The sequence below is a fragment of the Xyrauchen texanus genome, chromosome 2 (assembly GCF_025860055.1).
Source record: "Xyrauchen texanus isolate HMW12.3.18 chromosome 2, RBS_HiC_50CHRs, whole genome shotgun sequence".
Lineage (NCBI taxonomy): Eukaryota > Metazoa > Chordata > Actinopteri > Cypriniformes > Catostomidae > Xyrauchen > Xyrauchen texanus.
This window is the reverse complement of record NC_068277.1, coordinates 28,659,617-28,684,106: the sequence shown is the minus strand read 5'-3', so window position 1 is coordinate 28,684,106 and position 24,490 is coordinate 28,659,617. Positions and strand designations below refer to the sequence as shown.

Below are 24,490 nucleotides of genomic sequence, written 5' to 3'. Positions count from 1 at the left end.
CTGGCTCAAAATGAGGCAGAGATGATCTCTGATCAAAAAAGTGACGTTAAAAACACGTAAACGTTGGCTTTGCATTAATACAATCCTAATAACCTGGCAACTGAATGCTAGTGTTAGTTTTGTCAGCTGTTTTAATTTAGTCTTAGTTCTGTGTCAAATGTCCTTTTTAGATTTTATCATATTTAGTCAACCTTATCCTATGTTTTATTTATTTTTTGTCAAGTCTTAGTTGACAAAGTCAGGGCATTTTTATGTAGTTTTATTCAATGAAAACTGTTTAGCCATAAGAGTATTATAGATAAGCATTTGTCAGTCTAGCCTATCCAAAACCTTATATACATACACACACACACATTTGATTGCTTTTTTCTTTTTTTTTTTTTTTTTTTTTTTGAGAACTGTTACACCCCTAGTTAACACCATATTTCAGAAAGGACCTTTTCCCCACCAAACAGGAAGTTTACCAAAAAAACAGAGACAGTATGCCTTCTGAAATAGATGGCTTGTTTCATAATTTAAAGTAAGGGAATTCTGGGTATTGCAGTGGTTCCTGTGAAGTGTAAGAGGTTTGGGGCATGGTGCCACACTAGGTGCAGGCATTTTACTGTAGTTAGGGAGGGGTGAAGAAATGTTAGTGTAATGGGATTCTGGTGAATGGAAATATGGTGAGATTTCGATTAAAGAGAGAAAGATGGTTGTGGGTGAGAGTGGTAGTGAATAAAACGGGGGAATTGCTAGATGTTCATAAATAGAGGAAGAGGCTTTGTGGATGTTGGAAATAATTTTGGTCTGTGATGGATAAATACCCATTATGCAAGCTTTTTTTTTTTATTTCAAAGTTGTTTAAAATAAATTCTAAACAGTCAAAATAGTCTCTACAAAACAGGGGTCCAGAGATGACCAAAGCAGTGGGGTCTGCGAGATCTTTTACCATTTATCAGTTGAATATGAATGGTAAAAGATCATCTGTTTGTTCTGAAGCATAGTGACAGCAGTCCAGTATTTGTTGGAATATTTTTACATTAAAATTGAATATTTTTTTACATTTCTTTAGATTCAGATACGCAAGTATGGGGCATAAAAGCCCTTGTGACTGTGGAATGATGCTGAATGTGGGGAATGTGGAAATGTTTTTGAAAAAAATGTAAAAAAACATTTGTATATTTTCATTAAAGTGAGAGACCAGTCTACCAACTAGTAATTTTAGTCGTGCATTATCCATTCCAGACATCTAATCACTTTTCACAAAATTAGAACAGAAATTTATTTGTTTATTATTAAAGGCTCGTAACATGCTGATTAATAAAGATACATTGGAAAAACTAGAGATGCACCGATCGTCCGGCCAGGGACCGGAATTAGCCGATTTTCCACATGCCGTGATCGGCCAGTCAGCCTTCTGTCTTTCCGATTCCAAGCCGGTCCGTTTTGTTGCCAGCGATCAGGCAATAACGTCACAGCCGCACGTAAACATGTCATTGGCGTGGAAGATCTTCACTGTGAGTGAAGAATATATAAAGTTCCAAAGGTGTAATAATTGTAAGGCCAAAGTAAACCGTGGGGGAACCACCACAATAACTTTCGGATCAACAAACCTAATTAGACATTTATAACACCATCACCCAGCTGAAAATGCCCATTTTAAAAAAAGAAGCTAAAAAGGGAAAGCGGCTAAAGCTAGCCAGAGCTCAGAGCCAGCCACAAGTCAGCAGCCTCTGCTATCATTCCTTGGTATGAGCAGCGAAAATACCAAAGCAATTATGAGGAAAATTATGGAATTCATGGCCCTGGATGACCAGCTGTTCTCCATAGTTGAGGACAGAGGCTTCAGAAATCTGATACATTTCCTCGATACAGAGTATGAGGTACTTTCCGACGTCGAGTTGCCCGAGTTGTTTAATCTCGTGTCATGTCACACACGCAGCCTGTTATCTGTCAACATTTGGGTACACAAATCCGGGAGAGGGGAAGGGGGGTGCTAGATGGCAGAGGCAGGCTAAATACACACAAATTGTGCCGTTGATATTTAACGTAATTTTTCCCACCGTGTCTGATATTAAAATCGGTGCGACACACATTGCAAAAGGCGTGGGCATTGTCGATATGGCTTCGGGATATGAAATTAAATTCTTCCAGCTGTTGTTAAATTTACATGTATATTTAGTTTTTTTCACCGGAGCACCAGCTGAGTCTTCCTCTCCCATCTACCAGTGATGCTTGATTTAACATCCCACGTCTACTACCTGCGCAGATATCAAATGGGTTGTAGGTTGCTAGATTGAGGTCATACATGATTTGTAATTTGTATGATGTGTAGGATGCGTTTCATTCAAGATCTGGCAACTGGACACCTTGGAATAATATATTGATGTGATTATTCATATAACGTGGTTTGGGCCATACAAATTACGGGAGTTTCTTTGGGAGAAATAACAAAACGGGAGACTCCTGGTTAAAACGGGAGTGTTGACAGGTATGCAAGCCGTTCCTGAAGCAGTGCTCAGTTTTACAACTGATATTTGTACATCTTACGTAAGTTGAGCGTATTGGACACTTCAGTTTTTCAGATCTTTGGAATTGTTTTGTTAGACGAGTAATAAAGAGAAAAAGGTCCATTTATAAAAATAGTGGACAATGACATCTGTTATATAAAGCAACTCATTTGCAGTTAATTGTTATTTCTACCTCTTTCCAGTCACAGAGCACTTTATTTTGAGAGTTGTTTAAGTGAGAGAAGATCCTGTAACTTGGGGAAATTGTAATGTTTAATAATTTATTTTATTATGAAAATAAAATTTAGCATTGAAGAAAGGTAGATTTTGTTTGTATATGTGTTCAATAATAGTTCTTAGAAAATGGGAAAAAATCGGTATCGGCAGGTCACAATTGCAAAAAATCAGATACCGATACCGATTTTTTCCCATTTTCTAAGAACTATTATTGAACACATATACAAACAAAATCTACCTTTCTTCAATGCTAAATTTTATTTTCATAATAAAATAAATGATTAAACATTAGAATTTCCCCAAGTTACAGGATCTTCTCTCACTTAAACAACTCTCAAAATAAAGTGCTCTGTGACTGGAAAGAGGTAGAAATAACAATTAACTGCAAATTAGTTTGTGTGAGGGGTGTGTGGGGTCGTCCACAATGCTGGTTGCTTTGCGTATACGGTGTTTTTTGTAAATGTCTTTGATGGAGGGAAGAGAGACCCCAATGATCTTCTCAGCTGTCCTCACTATCCTCTGCAGGGCTTTGCAGTCCGAAACGGTGCATGTCCCAAACCAGGCAGTGATGCAGCTGCTCAGGATGATAGAATGTAGTGAGGATGGGGGGTGGGAGATGTGCTTTCCTCAGCCTTCGAAGAAAGTAGAGATGCTGCTGGGCTTTCTTGGTGATAGAGCTGGTGTTGAGGGACCAGGTGAGGTTCTCCACCAGGTGAACACCAAGGAATTTGGTGCTCTTGACGATCTCCACAGAGGAGCCGTCGATGTTCAGCGGAGTGTGTTCACCTTGTGCTCTCCTAAAGTCAACAACCATCTATTTTGTTTTGTCGACATTCAGGGACAGGTTGTTGGCTCTACACCAGTCCGTCAGCCGCTGCACCTCCTCTCTGTATGCTGACTCGTCGTTCTTGCTGATGAGACAAGAACGACCAAGGTTAACCATTTCAAGTCAATGCTTTGCAAGGGCTCAAACTGGGATGAGCAAAGGAATGCGAGCATGAGTGTCAAATCCCGCATGGGAAAGTGAGGATTCCGAGCAGGCTTAAGACGGCGTGCACCCTTCAGAAAACTGCAGACAAGACTGTGAGATCCAAGAGAAGATCCACCAATTGGAACATGATATGCAGAAATCGCAGCGACATACACTTTCAACGTGGAAGCTACTTTGCCCTCCTCCAGTAAATGTTGAACAAAGCTTAAGGTGCTCAAAATGTCACACGTTGCAGGATCGAGCCCCTGCTTCTCACACCATGCAGAAAAAATCCTCCAATGGGAAACATAAATCTGTTGTGTGGAAGAAACCCTAGCATTTGAGATTTTAATCCTGCGGTTATTCACACAATGTTCCAGAAAATAATTTAATCCAATGGCCAGACCCAAAGCTGCAGGCGAGCTGGATCCGGGTGCCAGACGCTGGCCTCCAGCAGGGAGAGGAGGTCCTTCCTGGGTGTAAGCTTCCATGGATTGCCTGACAGAAGTCTTAGCAACAAAGGAAACCATGGTCTGGCTGGCTATCGCAGTGCCACGAGTAGCACTCTGTGCTTGCACAGGGAGATCCTGGGTAACGCCTCCCATAAGAGGGATAGGTGGGAACGCATAGTAGGCAGTTCGGCCATTCGTGAGACAGTGCATCCTGGCCCAAGGGGCTGGACACATCTGTCCTTGCGAACCATAGATGACAGTGAGTGGTCATCTCCGAAGCAAAAAGATCCACCTCTGCTATTCCAAATCATAGCCAGATCTCCTGCACAACATCTGGGTGAAGTCTCCATTCTCCTGGATGTACTCGATCCCTGGAAAGAGCATCCGCTGTCTGGTTGCATGCTCCTGAAATATGAGCTGCCCTCAGTGAAGCGAGTCATGGCTGGCACCATGTCAGGATCTCGTGCATAAGCTGTAGAGACCTGTGGGATTTCGCCCTGGTGGTTTAGATGGAACACTGTTGAGGTATTGTTGGAACATGGCGGCCTGCCAGGACTGGCATGAAATACTTTAAAGCCATGAACACTGCACTTAGTTCCAGCAAGATGTTATGTTCTGTTGCCTGGGTCTGTGTCCAGCGCCCGGAAATACCCCTCTGGTTCCATGTTGACCCCCACCCTGTGATGGAAGCATTAGTCGTGACCAACTCCCATCGAGAGGGAACAACACCCAGGGGCACTCCTGTCTTCAACAACTCTACCTGCCTCCACCACCTCAACGCCCATAAGCAACGGTGAGAAATTAAAATCAGTCTATGGCGATGTCTGGATGTCTGCCTTGAACTGGTAGGCTTGATTCAGGAAACTGAAATGCAGAAACTTTCTGTGATGAACAGCTATTGGGGTGTGAAAGTATGCATCTTTCAGGTCGAAATTTGCAAACCAATCGTTTGCTGCCAAAGACCAAAGAACGTCAGCTGTGTGCAGCATTCGAAAAGGAAGGACCTTCAGGAACAAAATCAGATGCCTCAAATCGAGAATTGGGCGGAAGCCACCGTCCTTCTTCGGAACAAGAAAATATGTTGAATAGAACCCCTCTACCTTAACGAGGGGATGAACTTTTTCTATGGCTCCCTTCTGTAACCGTGATCAAATTTCCAGAGAGAGGGCCATTGAACAAACTGCATCTTTGACAACCGTAGGAACAATTCTAGAAAATCTGGGAGGCCGGCGTCAAAGAGGTGCTCTCTCTTACCACGGCTGATGTGAGGAAAATTATACGTAGTCAACCCACGGAAGGCTGCTGAACCAGACAACATTCCTGGCTGAGTGCTCAGAGGATGTGCAGATGTTCTTACCGACATCTTCAACATCTCTCTGAGCAGCACCGTCGTTCCAACGCGCTTCAAGGCCACCACCATCGTCCCCATGCCAAAGAAGTCTTCAGTGTCCTGCCTCAACGACTACCGTCCCGCTCACACCCATCATCATGAAGTGTTTCGAGAGGCTCGTCATGAGGCACATTAAGACCCAGCTGCCCCCCTCACTAGACCCACTGCAGTTTGCGTATAGTCCAAACCGTTCAACAGACAGATGCCTTCACCACAACCCTCCATCTGGCCCTCACCCACCCAGATAAAGACTCATACGTTGGAATGCTGTTCATAGACTTTTATGCTCAGCATTCAACACACTCATTCCCCATAACCTGATTGGAAAGCTGAACCTGCTGGGCCTGGACACCTCCCTCTGCAAATAGATCCTGGACTTCCTGACTGGGAGACCTCAGTCAGCCGGATCGGGAACAGCATCTCCACCACCACCACACTGAGCACTGGGGGCCCCCCAGGGCTGTGTGCTCAGTACACTGCTGTTCACTCTGCTGACTCACGACTGTGCAGCAATGCACAGCTCTAATCACATCAAGTTCACCGATGACACGACCGTGGTGGGTCAGAGAGGAGGTGCAGCTGTTAACGGACTGGTGTAGAGCCGACAACCTGTTTCTGAATGTCGACAAAACAAAAGAGATGGATGTTGAGTTTAAGAGAGCACAGAGTGACCGCTCTCCACTGAACATCGACGGCTCCTCTGTGGAGATAGTCAAGAGCACCAAATTCCTTGGTGTTCACCTGGCAGAGAACCTCACCTGGTCCCTCAATACCAGCTCTATTACCAAGAAAGCCCAGCAGCGTCTCTACTTTCTTCGAAGGCTGAGGAAAGCATATCTCCCACACCCATCCTCACTACATTCTATAGAGGGACTATTGAGAGCATCCTGAGCAGCTGCATCACTGCCTGGTTTGGGACTTTTTCAGATCGCAAAGCCCTGCAGAGTATAGTGAGGACAGCTGAGAAGTTCATCGGGGTCTCTCTTCCCTCCATCAAAGACATTTACAAAAAACACTGCATCCGCAAAGCAACCAGCATTGTGGATGACCCCACACACCCCTCACACAAACTCTTCACCCTCCTGCCATCTGGCAAGAGGTTCCGAAGCATTCGGGTCCTCATGGCCAGACTGTGTAACAGCTTCTTCCCCAAGCCATCAGACTCCTCAATACCCAGAGACTGGTTTGACACACACACACACATACACACATAATGTGTTAGATTTGCACTTTAATTTTGTCACTTTATAACTGGCTGCTACCTCAATAACTGCTATGTGCATAGAACAATATCTCATAGTATGTTATGTTTACATTTGGCATTTTTAGAAACTGTCATCTTTTGCACTACTGTGTACTGGTCGGCACTGCACTGTCTCTTACTAGAGGTCGACCGATTAATCGGCCGATTTTTAGCATTTTTTTAACATAATCGGCATCGGCCAATATCCAAGTATATCAAGCCGATTATTAGGCAGGCGCATCTGTGGGCAGCCTAGTGTTGTTGTTGAACACGTGTTCGACGCACGCTGCCCCTAGAGTCATTTTCCAGCAGAGTGAGCAGACCTCATCCAGTGCCTAAGGAAGGAGCTAAGTTCCTTGGAGAAAACAGTAAGGATTAAATTTGTATAACTTATTTATATTTAATTAAAAACTTTTGATATGTTACTGCCAACTTCGAGAAAAAACGTGACATGACGTTCGGCTACTTTGGATATTGATAGCATAGTTGAAGTTGCATTATCACAGCAGAAGGGTTGCTAGCGTGTCACAATAAGTAAGCAAGAATTTTGCAATTACAGACAGTGAATCTGAGACTTTTATTTGTTCTGTTTGTGTGTCTTATATTTGAGAGGGTTGTCACTCAATGCAGAGAAAGAAGTAATAAAAAAAGATACCAACGCGCTATAGGCTATTGAAGGACTGGCTTTGGTAAGCTCGGACGTTATCGCTTCTGCTGTCGGTACTGGACAAATTAAGAAAATACATTTATTATGGCTATAAAGAGAAAGTTATTTTATCTCGCCAGCCATTTCTATGTATAATAATTCTATGAAACCATTTGTCATGCAATTTAGAGAGAGAGAGAGTGAGAGAATCTCGCGCACAGCGAGCACAACACAGCCCTGCTAAATGAGGGACAGAACTAAACATTCAAACGTAGCCTGATTCAGATTTTATTTTATATTTCGCCTTCCAAAGATTATAAAAAGAATATTTATACATAAGCCGCATTCTGTCTAGCACAACTTCCTTCCCTTCACAGCAGTGCACTGACATTTCTCCCTAAAACTCAAACATAACGTCAGAATCAGCACGATTGGTGATTGTTGTAAAATGCAGTCTAGCTACTGTTGCTAAATTGCGGGATGCGTTTAATAATAAAAAGAGCTCAAGAGATACCGTTCCCAAGGCGGCGCGTGCTCCGAAACACACCGCAACGAGACAAGCTAAGTATAGGCTATTTTGGGTTTCATGTGCGCGTCTAAACGATCAACTATACACAAAAATGTCAAAACGACCGGCTTGGAGATTCACTTAAACACAGTTTATGTCTTAAATGGACGTAGTTATGGAAATAGTTTGGAGAAAATATGGTGCATCAGGAGCTTATTAGATCTGAACTCAGGGGAAGCTGTCTATTAAACGTGTGACGATTGAGCCATTACTGCGAATCAAGCAACAAAAGGCAAAGAGAAAATCAGCTCTTGAATGAATAACTTCTGCATTAATAAGCATTAATCTATCTCTGATAAACTATGCAGTGTTATTTTACAATTGATTACTAGATTATTAGATTTCTTTTTAGACCACACCTGAACAGTAATGTTAGTAGACCTTCCTGAAATTAAATCACTGTGCCTATATAACGTTTATCTTAAAAAGAACCGTTAAGAATACAGTTGAAGTACCGGATCGATAAGCAGTATCGGTAAGATAGTAATACCATTAAAACCTTAACGATACCCATCCCTAGTTATGCCTGTGCTTCTCTTGGATACTCTGAATATTGGATTACGTGTCTGGATTGCCCCTTAATTAAAGCTGCATTTGGATCTCAACCTTCGTGTCTCGGAGCAGTTCGTAACACCTGCTTTGTTTATTTAATATATTTGTTATACATTATTTATACAATATGTTTTTACATTATACATTTTTAATTTAAGTGTCAAGTGTTCAATAAATGTATTTGTTGAGAAATTTTGTCTATCTTAAGTAATTATTTGTGTTACATTTTAACTTTCAAATAAAAGGTTCAAATAAGAGGTTAAAAACAAGCACATATCGGCCAGAATAAATCGGCTGCATTAATCGGCCATCGGCCGACCTGGATTTCAAAAGATCGGCATCGGCCTGAAAAAAAAAATATCGGTCGACCTCTATCTCTTACTGTGTCTGTTGTCCTTTTCATTGTTAGTAATTTTTTGTACTGTCCCGTACTTTTTTGCACACGTTTGCACGTGCACTTTATATTGGTCTGTGTAGTCACATGTGGTTCTGGGTTTGTCCTGTGTTGTTTTATGTAGCACCATGGTCCTGGAGTAACGTTGTCTCGTTTCGCTGTGTACTGTACTAAATTTATATTGTTGAAACGACAATAAAAACCACTTGACCTAAGTTCGAGGAAAAAAAGTTCAGAACAACTGAATGGATGATGATAATATCAACGGGAGACTGATGACTTATAGCGTGGAAAAACACCAGCCACCGGATAGCACAGTGTGTTACCGACGAAAAGGAATGAAACCCTCAAAACGCAGCTAAAACACTTCAAATCCGTTGAAGTAGCGTAGATGCGCGCTGACACAGCTTGTGAGGACGATATCTCACTGCTCTTGTAAGCTGAACTTGACAGATATCACTTAACCAAAACAACCTATCTCAACCAGGCAAGAACGCGAAAGAGGCAGAGTGCTGAGCGTTTGTGGTTTATAACCCCTAGGGCTCAGCATATGTCCTTATCAGGGTTTCCGTTGTCCGGTAATTACCGGACATTGGCCGGTAAAAAAATTAAATGTCCGACAAAATTAAATCTCTCCGGTCAAATTGTCTGATTAAAATTGCCTAATAATCCCGTCCCCCTAACACAATCTGAATTTGGGAATAAGCCTAAAATGTATAAAGCAAAAATACACCGATCTCTTGCTATGTTATAAAGGAACAGGCTCTATCGTTTGAAAGTTATGAAACAACATCGCATGCTGCATTTCAAATAAAGCGCACGCCTAAAACGGCTGCAATATCTAAACAACGAGCGATTGAGTGAGGCGTTTCAAATATGGCCAGGCCCAGGCAGACTAGCTTTAAAAGTTTTTTCAGAGGCCAGACGATGGTGAATCAGGAACATCTCATTATAGATAGATCAGTGCTTCTAATCCGCGCATTCGTGCAGTTTTTTTCTCTATCATCAAAACTGAATAGCCTATGTTCATCAGTGCATGGTTACAGTCTATATCAAGCAGGGACACGTTTGTGTGCATTTTATTTTGTGATTTCACGGAATTAATAGAAAGTCTCCGCAACGGCGATAGATTGAAACGCAGCGTCCTAGTGAAGATTGCGCAACTTCGCGCAGCAGCGTCGTCCATGCAACTGATAGCAGCGGACACGAGCGCTCAGCTTGATTTCAGAAACAACAGATTTTAGCGCTAGATCTCTTATTTAATAACGGACTAAATGAATGATCTGCTAGTTAACTGGAGATGTTTTATTTATTTGTATTAGGTACATCCGTGCCTCAATGTTTCAAAAAGCGAATGTGTGTGAAACCACAGTAAAAAACAATTGCCGTTGATTGACGCCAATCGGACGTTCATGTTTTTTTTTTTCGTCTATTTGAAAGTTAAGCTAATAATAATATGTTGCATTCTATACGGCCTGATTATGTCATTTTTTAAGTTACATAGACTGCCTCCAGTTTTCCTCAACTTGACTAATTAAGAGGCGATATATTTGACCGGCATATCATCAAAATGTCCGTAAAACGAAACCTCTGCCGGTCACTTTGACCGGCACCATTTTTTTCTAGCGGAAACTCTGGTCCTTATGTGACTTTGGTGGTATATTCTCTCGACCTATCTGGCTGATGCTGCGATAATCCAGTAGTGTTTAGACTGCCTCTGGCGGTCAGTAGGAATGAAACAGAACCACGTTAACTCATGCGACGCTTCAAGTCTACACACATGCAGGGAAAAGAGGCAACGCGTGCTGAGCGGGACAGGGTAGAAATTATGCATGTTTTGTTCTAGAGAACAATATTCAAGATTACAGCACAGAAAGATCAGAGCTGTTGTCCACATCACTGTTGTTCTGTCGTGTTCTTCACTAGAGATGATGAGAGGGAGCAACCGGTGTCATGAAGTCTTGCGGTGTGGATTGAATCAATCCGGTGTCTGACGTAACCTAATTGTTAGCAAGGCAGCTAGCATTAGCAAGTTCATCCACTCTGACCCTACATTTCCACTGGCACGTTGTGAGCGAAATTGAGAGCGTTTTCAATTCATTCCTATGAAAGCCAAGCATCATGCTCGCAAGGTGGATCTTAGGATTGACAGCGGTGCGGAGCAAGCTCTCTCCTAGTGCTGTGAGTGTCTTTTGAGCAGATTTCGTCTACCCCAGTGGAAACGCAGCCCGAGAAAGGCGAACTGCTTGTGTTTTAGCGACACGCAGTAAATCGAAAAAAGTCCTCAAAAGCTTATTGTGGATTTTCTTTATCGTGATATATATAGATATTTTATCACCCAGCCCTACTTCAGCCTAAATCCAAATAACTGCATTATATAAACATCAAGATTGTGGAGCTCTTATGCACCTGTATTAAATAACATTTAATGCAAAGCAAAAAAACTCCTATTAAGCTCACATTGTGCGAGTGATTTGGGCAGCTCTTAGGAATATGCTGTTATCAAATAAATAATTGAAAACAAGGCGAATGGGAAATAAGGTGCATGGTAGATTTGTGTGTAGTCTTATGCCAAAATGCGTGCGCTTGTTTGTTTCTGTCTGTATATGCTTTGCAAGGGATGACCTTTCTTTAGTCAATATTTCCTTCCTTTAATTACTGCCTGAACAGGACTGCCTGAATAAAAACCTGCCTGACTCGCGCTCTTTAAGGAATGGCCACTAAAACAAATGCTCACTACTAAGTCAGTGCTAGGTTTTGCATTGGAAACTCTGCTGTAGAACACTTGATTTTCATACATTCTCGCATTCTACCTCATTGATTTTCTCTTTTGTTTGTTTGATGGATTATGTAATTCAGGTTTGTTTTTTATTCTCACACTTGTGTCTTTTTTATTACAGTTGTAGGATCATTGTGTCTCCAATGGAACCATAGAATTCAGCATTGTGAGCCTTGGTGGCGCTTGCAAGTGTGCTAGTCACAATGAAGAGTGAGATTCCGTCTGAGGCACGACATAAGCAGGAGGCCCTGAAGGGGCCTCTGGCTAACCCTGAACCCATGGAGACGGCTAAGAGCTTTCCCGCCGAGATGGAGGTGATAGGCAAGGATGGAAGTGAATTCCCATCACCACTGTGTGCAGAGACCAGGCACCGACCTTCACGAGATGCCGGAGCTCGCAGAGATTGTGACGGAGGCTTGTCAGTGCGCAAGAAGCGCAAGAGCCAGCAGCCTGGGCCATCGTATTGTTCACTGAAGGAAGGGCAATTAAGTGAGGAAGCCCTTACTCCTTCACGCCATAGGCCATTGCTGATAGAGACTCATAGTGAGGTTGAGAGAAACCCGGAATCCTCGTTGAGTGACTGTGCCTCCTCACCCTCCTCCAGCCTTCAGTTTGGTGATTCGGACACTCTTAGCTCAGAGGAGGACAGCGTGCCCACGAGTGGCCTGACATCATTAAGACAGCAGCAACAGCTCAAGGCACCCGGTTCAGCCTCTACTGGCAGTACAGGTGGTGGGATGGGCACGGCAGTAGGCATGCGGCCCCTACTGGCACGGACTCGCACCAGCAGGTCACATAAATGGGCGCGGATTGATCCAGAGACAAATCACATGAAAAGGCCATGTCTCAGCTCACGCAGGGCATCACACAGGAAGCATTTTGTAAAGGGTGTGGCAGGGGGGGGGGCCCAGCGGACTCCACAGCAGAAGGAGCGATTACTGCTGCAGAGGAAAAAGCGAGAAGTGATCGCACGGAAGAAGTACGCCCTCCTGCACAGTACCAGCAGCTCCAGTGAGGAGCTGACCTCTGACTCTTCCTCCCCTTCCTCCACTGAGGCAGAGGATGAGCTGTACGTGGACGTAAGCAGCAGTAGCAGCCAAGCCAGCACTGCAGCTGTGGCCTCAGGTAAGTCTCTCCTATTTTAGCCTCACCCTAATCAATAAGAATGTTTTAGAGAAAGTGCTCAGACAAAATTAAGAATGTTACTTTATCTCCTTTGCTTAATCTTGATTTTGAGGTCTTTCATTTTAAAACTTTAATATTGAGTTTTGAAAGTCACTTTTTTCTTTCCCTAAAAGCCAAAACGACAAATGTTTTTCCAAAAATTAAAAGTGTCTAATAGTAGGTTAAGTAAATAATAAAGTTAGCAGTATTCAGATGAAAATATTAGGGTATAATTTTTTTGTTCGAAAATTGACCAGCTAATTCAAAAGGACTATGCAGATTCTGAATGCAATAAGAGGGTTAAAAAAAAAAAAAAGGTCTCCTTTTATTTCAAGCATTTTTACTTTACTTTTAAAAAGTAAAAAAAGAAATGCCTTTAACAAAAGAGGCTCTGTTTCAAAGCCATGTTTTATAGTTCTCATGAACCTTAGCTAAATAGTCATTACTGTGCATATTTGAATCCAATGATAGTTTATAGCTACAACTGACATTCTCAAATGAGGGCTACAGAGGACAAAAATGAAAAACTGCATCATGGTGACGTCTTGAGCACATTACACTCTGCCGAATTTGCGTGTTTGAGTTTCCTGTTGAGCAACAGCAAGTCTTCTCCCACCACTCTGCCGCCGTTTTCTGTACTGTACAGAGAACCGTTACCTAACCTCGCACATTCCTCTCTCGCAGAGATCCTATCCGCTCTTAAATGTGCATACACCATACCCGCAGAACCACTCAAATGTGTGAAAAATGTCTGCAGCTAAGCATGCTTTACTCTAAAGAGGACTTGACGTCTATAGCAAGTAGCCTAGTGCGTCCTCTCTTTCTCACTATCTCTGAACCCTTATGCCCCTACACCAGCACACTTACAGGTGTACATTTGAGTATTACACCTCTCACAAAGCTTATGGGTAACTATATTCACAAAATATTAAAATAAACTCTGGAAGTAGCCTAAAAAGACAAACAAAATAATTGAGATGAGGCACTGCTACATTGGTACAAATAAAGATATATAAAGACTATATATCACCCCAACAGCTAGCTTTTGAGGTTTAAATAGACCTTTTTCTTATATTTTTTGTTTGGATATTTGTAGCACCAGCGCTTCAATTAGCATGCTGGCAGCCTCAATATATAACTCAATATATAATGATGAAATAATTATACATGGTTATCTTTAAATAGTAATGATTTATATATATATATATATTAGTTAATCATTGATAAGACCATTCAAAAAGCGGCTTTAGAATACAATGTATTGTTTACTACTAGGGCTGGGATAAACTATTATTTTTTAAACGATTAATCTAGCGATTATTTTTTCGATGCATCGATTAATCTAACGATTCATTTTTCCAGTCCGATTCGATTTCGATTATCTCCCCATTAATTGATTAATAGCAATTTATACATGTTGATTTACATATCTCAATGAAAAAAAAAAAATGAATTCCTTAACATTGCAATATATGTTTATTGCTCTTAAAATTCCAAAATAAAAGACTATACAAGTGCAAAGTAATGCATTCTTAGTCAGAGGTAGCATTCAATAAAACCTTGAAGCCTTGAAAACACATAGGCCCAGCTTCCTGAAAAAAAGTGCATCTTGTAATTCTTCATTCACATAAAAATAACAACAACTTGATGTCTAGCATTCAATAAAAAAATAAAAAGGTCACCCAAAATACTTGTTTAGAGCAATTGAAAGAATACAGTAACCAATGTAAACTTGAGGGCTTTAAGCTAATACAGAAGTGCTTTTCCAACAAAAAATAAATAAAAATTAACAGCGACAGTGGGAGCCAGCAGTCTGTCATGGCGTCCTTCCTGAACCAACAGAATTGAACATTTATGTTGAAAACACATAGTCCTAGCTTACTGAAAAAAGTGCATCTTTTAATTATTCATTCACATAAAAATAACAACAACATATAGTAATACACTCTGCCACTCACCTTTTTCTTAAACTCAAAAATAAAATAAGTAAAAGTGTACAAGAGCAAAATAATGCATTCTGATGTCTAGCATTCAATAAAAAAATAAAAAGGTCACCCAGCCACCCTTTCTTAGAGCTATTGAAAGAATACAGTAACTGTTGTAAACTTGGGGGCTTTAAGCTAATACAGAAAGTGGTTTTACAACAAAAAATATATAATGAAAATAAACATTCAGAATTCAACATTTATGTTGAACATACTGAAAAAAAAGCATCTTCATTCACATGCAAACAACAACTTACACTCTGACACTTTCCTTTCACGTGTGTGCGCGCGGCGCCTCTTCAGGTGCTGGTGCAATGCGGTGGTGCTAGAATGGAAGGCCATCTCCATTTTGCAAAGCCGACGTATCACGGAATTGTTTCCTTTAATGTAAAAGAATTCCCATACTTTAGAGGAACGAGTGCCTTGCACTTCCGATAGTCTGAGGAGCCACTCGTGTTGCTACTACTCTCGGGCGCCGCCATCTTTGTTTTGGGTCTGACGAATCTACGCGCATATGATGACGTCGACGCGTTGTCCCAGCCCTATTTACTACCATATTATTGGTCATAACTCAATCATTGGCATACAGTTCACAGCAATCCATTTCACAAGTGAATTTGTCAATCAGTTGGAGATTTATTATGAGGGCTTGTTTAAGGACCTGTCAATGAACACCTGCGTCAGATATTTTTTTCTTTTTTTAGAAACAAGCCAGGGGTATACATACTACACAATGCTACAGATATTTTACAATGACGCCAATACATTATATTAATTACATAGTGCAATGGTTTTCAATGCTTTGGAGTTGTTGGAGGTACAGAGAGTATTTAAATAATATTTTGAGTCTTTACAAAAAAGTGCAAATAGTAAATTTACACTTATGGATAAAAAAACTTGGCAAGAAAAATAAACCGATTTATCAGAATATATTAACTTCAGTTATCAAAACTGTGAAAAACAAATAAAACATCTTTATAAAGCAAAGAAAAACTAGTTAAAATAGAGGTACGTACAAACAAACAAATTTTCTCCAAAATATTACAGCGTGGACACATTCCCAAAAAAGGTGAGGGGCAGATTTATCTACAGCATTACAGAAGGAGCAAAGTGGATCTATTTCAGGGAGCATGTTTCTTAAAGATTGACTGGGTAAAAACGGTGTAACAGTTTAAAGGACACCTCCTTAACCGGTAATTAAATATTTATGAGTTAAAGACCATACGACCTGCGTCAGACATGCTTGTGTCGCATCTCGGGTGTGTTGCGTCATAAAAGTATAATAATTAGGTCACTGTGTCAAGTTAAATATAGTTTAATACTCAATCTTTAAACACATTTTGAGATCCCTTAGTTCGCATTTGCGCTCCTTCAAGTGTTTTGAATGCAAGAACGTAACGTAAATGGTCTGCACTTATATAGCACTTTTTTTAACCTTAGAGGTTACCAAAGCACTTTACACTGTGTCTCAGTCACCCATTCACACACACACGCAAGGCGCTAGCCTGCCATTGGGAGCAACTTGGGGTTCAGTGTCTTGCCCAAGGACACTTCGGCATGTGGAGTCATGTGGGCCGGGAATCGAACAGCCAACCCGCTCTACCAACTGAGCCACAGCCGCCCCTATGCATGCTTGTGTTGTGTGTCCCCCGAAGGGTTGTTAATGTTATGTTCACTGTAATAAACTGTGGCTTGCTCACACAGCTGAAATTTCACTTACTGCCCTCTGGAGTTAACAGGTGGTACTTCAAGCTTGCATTTCTCAGGAACTTCTCAGGAAAGCATTGTGATTTTAAATGCGTTCCTTTTTTTTTTTTTTAACGCGTTATTTTTTGTAAAATGAATCGCACGTTATTAACGTGTTAAATCGACAGCCCTAGATATGTTACATCACTTTTCACTAGTAACAGTATGGGCTTGAATCTGATTGGAGTTGAGACCTCACATTTCCTAGTGCAGTGTCTCCCAACCTTTTATGCTGCAAGTAACCATACAGCTTTTTTAGAAAGGCTGTGTACCAAAGACATAATACCATTTAACATTATAACTAATATTCATTGTTATTGATCAATCAGTATTAATTTGATCTATTGACACCCATTAGGCTGGGTATTGATAAAGTTTTCCTGATTTGAATAATTTGGTTTAAAATGTAAATTTGGCTTAGTTAATGATGTTACAGGGGACCTTCAAACTTGGTGCATTATGAAATTAATTTTAGATTGTATTTTTTGTCCCATAATTTGTCACATTTTAGCTTTTTAAAAATCCCATGCATTCCACCAATAATGTATCTTGAAACTGCATATATTTCATACATATATTTTATTACATGTATATTGTTAACATGCATCATTTGTTCTATTTACAAGTAGTTACTGTATGTAGAACAACAGCTAAAGCAGTCTGGTCTCTTTATGACTGCCGGAAATTCATCCTGTGAGCGCATATTAACGAGAAGATGGACATGGTTTCTTTAGCCCGTCCATGCCAATGTATGTGTGGTTAGAGTTAATGTTTTATTTTTGTTGTTTTTGATCAACAAACTAAAGGATATTAAAATACATTTTTCAATACAGAGTCATCTCAGTGTGAAATCGAAAACATTTGGGAAGCAAGCTTTTTTTCACCTGTACAGGCTGTAATATTGAAGAGGAATAAATACTTTTTAAACTGTATCCTGCAAACCTAACCATCAGTGGAGTAAAAATTTTATGTTGGACACAAAAATACAACCTCCAAATCGTGATCCTCACTGATTATGCAAACGCAAAAACTTCCTGGTTTCAATGAGAGATCTGAACCCAGGTCTCTGCTACCGGTCACGCTGGAGCCGATGCAGAAATGTATGATAGATGTCGCCTTTCATTGAATCAACAATAAAAATGCAGATCCTAGGGTACCAGAACTCTCGGAAACACTATGCCGACTTCCTGTGTGATCATATTGCTCAAAAACAAACTGATTACAGGGTTCTCATCTTTGGACACACGGAACAGGACAAAGCAATCTTTTACTTTGAAAAGTCAAAAGATCTCTGTGGCAAACTTCACGTATAGTAAAATATGAATATAGGGATTGTTCAAATGAAGATCTCGATTATTTGGAAAATCAATAATTTTACCCATCTCTTGATCATTGTTATTTTTATTTTAAGCCATGCATTTAGTTAGATTCAGCATAGCACAATCCAATACTTTTTGCTTACCCCCTAAAAACCTGCTTAATTTCCATGTGTGTTATGTATACCACCTGTTGGGAATCATTGTGCAAGGTTTGGGAATTATTTTTATACAGTACATGTTAAAATGCAGCTTATTCTTGCATGCCCTTAAAATATACTTTGCCTGTATCAGTAGTCTGATTACTTATGTGCTAACCAAGACATTATTAAAATGTGTGTGTGTGTGTGGTTTTTTTCTTCTTTTTTTTTTTTTCTACCAGATTAAATACTGTGAAATTTTTACCAGCACAAGGTAGCATCCTTTGACCAATATACGTCTCGTGGTTTCACTGCCGTAAAGTTGTAGTTGTGTTTGGAAGTGTGATCATTTCTTGTGGGCAGCATTGGGAACTGTTTAAGAGCAGGGTGCTAAGCAGCAGCACTCAGTGGGAGAGCCGACCTTAACAACACACCCCAGAGGATGAATCTCCCAAGCCACAAGCTTCTGCCTCAATGCACAAACATGCCTAACACCGGTAGTACAACACAACATCCTTACAAAGCACTGCTATAAATTTGCTTAGTTTCATATCCAACATTTTAAGCCATGATGCTGGTGTGGACTATGACGGTTTGAGTCTGGCTTGTTCCATTTCCCGAAATGGCAAAATAGTAGAATTTAAAAAATCAGTCGGATGTCTGATTTTAATGAGTTTAGATCTTAGCTAAGCCTTGTTCTAGTCTTTTACTGAAACATTTAGGGGGCACATTTTATTAAAGGGATAGATAGTTCTGTAAAAAAAAATTCTGTTTTCGATTACTCGCCCTCATGTTGTTCCATTATCATAAGACACTTCTGTAGAACACAAAATTAGATGATAGGCAGTATGTTAGTCTCAGTCACCAATCACTTTCATCTTATTTTACATACAATGAAAAAAGGATGATGACTCAAGTTTTCATTCTGCCATATCTCCTTTTGTAGTCCACTAAAAAAAGAAAGTCGTACAGGTTCAGAACAACTTGAAGGTGAGTAAATTATGACAGAATTTAAATTTTTGGATGAACTATCCCTTTAAAGTGATAGCTAAAATAACACTTTCTTTTGATGGCCCCCAAGTAGATATTTAACTGACTATAAGTGACTTGCTATAGCTAGTAAACAGTGATTCAACAAACATTCAGTAGACTGGCAATAGCCTGTATAACAGCAGCAAAATAACAGCTTATCGACTGTCTTGCTATAGCTAGTAAACAGTGTTTTAACAAATATTCAGTAGACTTTCATTAGCCTGTATATAGATCTTTATTAATGACCTTTTAATGAACTGATGTGCTCAACAATAATGAAGTAGGTCATTAATATAATCTATATACAGGCTACTTAAAGTCTACTGAATATTTGTTGAAACAATGTTCACTAGCTATAGCAAGTCAGTCAATAAGCTGTTATTTTGCTGCTGTTGTACATGCTATTTATAGTCTCTGAATGTTTGTTCAAACATTGTTTACTAGCTATATAGCAAGCCAGTTGATAAGTAATTTATAGTCAGTTAAATAGTCACATACTGTCAGTTAAAAATCTACTTGGGACCATCAAAATAAAGTGTTACCATAGCTCATAATAAAATTTTCTGGTTTACTCACCCTCATGCATCCCAGATGTGTATGACTTTCTTTTGCTGAAGATAAACAAAGATTTTTAGAAGAATATTTCAGCTCCGTAGGTCCATACAATGCAAGTGAATGTGTTTTCTGATTCACGTTCTTGTGCATATCGCAACCTATGTGGCAGGGAGGAGAATTTATATTAAATATGGACTTAAATATTTATCTGTTTCTCACCCCCACCTGTCATATCATTTCTGATGATTTCTCTGGAGTCGTATGGATTACATTTACACTGCCTTTATGTGCTTTTTGAACCTTAAAAGTTCTGGCCACCATTCACTTGCTGTTATGAGGGAGACGAGGAATGAAGATCTACGTGCAGCTTTATTGAAAATAACAAGACAAACAAGACTGGAACAAACAAAACATCCACGAGGGGAAACATCCATGACGGGCTCAGGCAGGAACACATACAAGAATCTACAAGACATAAACATTACATTTGCACTTAACAACTGACTACGAATGGTGAAACAACAGGGTTAAAATATACAAGGATAATTAATAAACGACACACAGGTGAGAACAATGAATGACTGCTGGCAGTGATGTGGGCAGGGAATTATGGGAAGTGTAGTTTAGGACAGGTGACAAGTGAGAAACACAGGACAAACAACATGGGATCGTGACACTTGCATTGTATGGACCTACAGAGCTGAAATATTCTTCTAACAATCTTAGTTTGTGTTCAGCATAAGAAATAAAATAATACACATCTGAGATGGCATGAGAGTGAATAAATGATGAGTGAGATTTCATTATTGGTGGACCATCCCTTTAATTAATATCAGTGTTTTCCATTATTTCCTCTCACATGTACTTAAGATGTTGTTGTCTGGAGAGTATGGAGAATGAGTGGAATTTGCTTGTCAGTAGTACTGATACATGTACAAACTATGTTTGTGAATGTTATGTTGAACACAAACTGGGCCTCTTGTCACCAAATCCAGGCAGACCTGGAGTTAAAAAAGGAATGAGAAGTCAAACTGGTGAGCCAATCAGATGAGAGATGAGCGATTTTACTACAAAAACCTGCGCCAGCACACTGCAAAGCACAACTTTGACTGACCTACATTTAATTTCCGTCTCACACACACACACACTCCTCACTTAAACACATTTGGATGATGCATTGGCTGGCTCCATTGCTGCACCAAAACCACCATCAATTAAACAGCTGTAGCTACTGAGAGTAACATTGCTTTTACTCTAGATTAATATCAGAGCCCTAGTACTGTAGCATTGAAGGAATATTCTGGGCTCAGCTCAATCGACAGCATTTGTTATATATTGTATATTATGACCCTCCTTAAAGAGAAAAGAAAAAATCTGGATTATAGGGCACTTAAAATGGAAGTGAATGGGGTCAATCTGTAAATGTTGAAAAACTTTGTTTTAAAAGTATAGCCACAAAACCTAAACTATGCATTAACATGATTTTAGTGATTAAATCGCTTCCCTTTTCTGTGAAACATTATACCCAATTTGACAAGTTCTTTGCTATGACAACGTAATGCCACAAACCCTAATACGACTGTGAAATGTCAATTTAAACAACTTTAAAATGCATGAGTTTTAACAGAAGAATTAATGTTAGTGCTTTTATAAAATAAGATGTACATTTCTGTCTTTAAACCCTCCAAAAATGGTATCATTTACTTCAATTGTAACCCCGCTTTTTGCTTGTTGTGAAAAATCGTGTTTTATGTAATTACCCCATAAACTGTGCAAAATGCATTTATAAATCTCTTACTGTGAATCCTATGCTGTAGTCAAATCATGTTGCTTTGTCTGTGAAGTTGCCTTATCTAATAAATATGCAATTTAAAACTGAGACATACTATTGAAAAAGTGTACATACTATTGAAAATAAACAAAAACATGTACCTTCTTGATTGCTCATTTAAAATCTCTTTATCCAGTATCAAAACTGTGCTTTGTATAATGTAGATTTGTTTGGTGCATACATATTGTTTAAAGGTTTCATTGCTCTATGGCTTCAATGTTACCATCAATGAGGTTATTTTCCATGTTACATGTACACAGGTGTGCTGGATGAGGACGTGGTTGTGATTGAAGCAACTCCTGCACCTGCAGTGCCTGTCAGCGAGGAGATCAACGTCACCTCCACAGACAGTGAAGTGGAGATCGTAACCGTTGGAGATGCCTTCAGGTATGTTTTCACCTCAACGAGCGTGTTTTTAGGTGGATTTGTAAAGGATTTGAGCAAGTATTGTAACATTGGTGGAGGACAGTTACTGTATAAGTACTGGTGAAACAAACCTATATATCCTCATTGGACATTGTATGAGTCTTGTCTGAACTGCAGTATCTGTTTCAAGCTTGTTCAAGGTTCTGTGAATTCCCAGTGAGGAGCTGTTGGTACCACAGTCCAGATAAGATGGCACATACGGGATTGGACATAAAGCTGGCAGTCTCTAGTGTTATGAAGGCATTCCACAGAGCTCCCAGCTGTTACTGTGCACTTAGAGAAGGAGCCCCATATCAGCGCTAAAGCCCTTTCCACTCTCAGTAGAAGCAAAATCAAACAAGACCCTCTTCTTACCCTATAGAATTGGATGTTTACTCATTCTTGTTAAAAGAGTTTAGTACAGTGCTGATTGAGTGTTGTAAATATTTCCTTTGAGTTAATTAAAATTGAAACAAATTGCATTTATCGTGTTGTGTGATAGTTTCTTCAGGCATTTTTCTAATGACATTGACAAAAATTGAATTAGCACAAACATTTTATCTTTTAAGTTTGAATGTTCATCGCATTTGTATTTGTAGCACAGGGAACTGGCTAACGGTGTGTTAGTGAACTTGCTGCATGGCGTTTCATTTTCAAATGCTACAGCTTCCAGTATTTTGGCTTGGTTTACCCAAACTATGTTAGATGGAACTCTCTGCATGTCTCCACTTTGGAATCTGATAAAATCTTAATCAGATATGATGTTTTTTCCTGAACCGTGTCCCCTCCTATTTCTTGATTTGGATTCTGTGTCCCGTTTCTCTCTTAATTGTTATTGAGGCGGCTGTTCCCAAGCTGAGGATCATTGATTGATTCCATTACTCCTTTAACTGCTGCCAGAAATTATTCTGGCCACCCCTTTATGGCTGCCAAAGCTGTGTTTGGAAAAGGGATGCACCAATAGCACTTTTTCTCTCCGGATAACATTTCCGATACCTGAACTCGGGGATCTCCCGGTCTGATACCAGTGTTGTTGTTTTTCCTAATCAGTTTAGAATATTTATACATCAGTTTGTGGAACATATAAAAATGTGTAATATCTTAAGTTAAAAATTAATGTTAACTAGTCTTTTTATCTCATATCTGGACATCACTTGTTTTGTTAACTTTAGTTGTAATAGGATATCAGTTCACTGTTCATTCACACATTTATATTTAATTTCTGTGTGTAGTTCATAGTAGTTTTAAAATTCTCACTTTCAAAATCTGGGGAAATGGTCCTCTGGTGCTGATTTTAATGCAGGTTCTAAGAGAACCTAACTATAGAGCATCTACATTTGAGATGTATTTTGTGTGGAGTGTTCACATAATACACTCTGCACTGAGAGTGCTGGAAAACTGACTAACATGTCAGTATCTGAGATCGGTGTATCCCTATTTTGGAATAGCATAGTAACTGCTCTGTGCATATTGTTTTTATTGTCTGTATGCATGTAATACCTAGATAACCTGCTACATTTGCCAAAATGTGCAGTATAGTGCAAAGCACACTGCTTGTAATACTGTATCCCACAATGCACAATTGATCTTACATTTTCAGTGTGATGAATGAACCCTACGCTGAATCAACTGTTATTTTCAATCAAAAGTGTACTCAAAATTGGCTGCAAATTAACCATATTTATTTGCGAGTATAAGATGCTAAGTATACAGTACGCTGTAGGTAGTTTACAGTAGTGGTCGACAAGTTTGGGGAGTAACAGAATACATGTATAAGTAACTATTCCACTACAGTTACAATTTAATTCATTGGTAATTAGAATACAGTTACATTCAAAAAGCATTTTGATTACTGAAGAGATTTCTTTGCATTTTATTGTCATTTGTTTCATTTAATATTTAGTCCTTTCAGATGGAAAACATTTATACATATAAATTATGTGATCCAAAGTGCATTTGAACAGCTGTGAAACAGCAGATCTAATGATGTGTTATATTCTTTAAATGCTTTCAGCGGGGTACGCGGTTGTTGACATGGTAGCAGTGCACAACAGTTAAAGATGTCCATGCAGTGCTTGTTCAATGCACATCAGTCTCAGTATACAGTATACAGTAGATGGTATATTCTGCTCAGTATGCTGTACATAGTATATGCTGATCAGTATACAGTAGGCAATAGGCAGTATACAGAATATGCTACCCAGTATACAGTACACAGTAGACAGTATATGCTGCCCAGTATATAGTACTTAGTAGACAATATACAGTAAATGCTGCTTATTGTACAGCATACATTATATTCTGCTCCGTATGCAGTAGACAGTATATGCTGCTCAGTATACATTAGGCAGTATACAGTATATGCTGCTTAGTATATGGTACACAGTATACAGTATATTCTGCTCAGTATTCAGTAGACAGAATATGCTGCTCACTGTACAGTACACAGTATACAGTATATTCGGCTCAGTATGGAGTATACAGAATATGCTACTCAGTACGCAGTAAGAAAGTGTACAGCATATGCTGCTCAGTACACAGTAGACAGTATACAGTATATTCTGCTCAGTATGGAGTAGACCGAATATGCTGC

At 39.7% G+C, this 24,490-nt stretch overlaps 1 protein-coding gene across 4 annotated transcripts in view; it reads left to right on the top strand.

Moving 5' to 3' along the window:
- Nucleotides 1-24,490, top strand: part of rnf111 (ring finger protein 111) — a 62,986-nt gene that overhangs the window by 6,961 nt on the left and 31,535 nt on the right. For all 4 annotated transcript variants that reach the window (XM_052090587.1, XM_052090571.1, XM_052090577.1 and 1 more), the window contains exons 2-3: nt 11,845-12,848; nt 21,753-21,879. In XM_052090587.1, coding sequence (XP_051946547.1) covers nt 11,927-12,848; nt 21,753-21,879 — 1,049 coding nt within the window. In that variant the 5' untranslated portion in view covers nt 11,845-11,926. The remainder of the gene's footprint in view (nt 1-11,844; nt 12,849-21,752; nt 21,880-24,490) is intronic.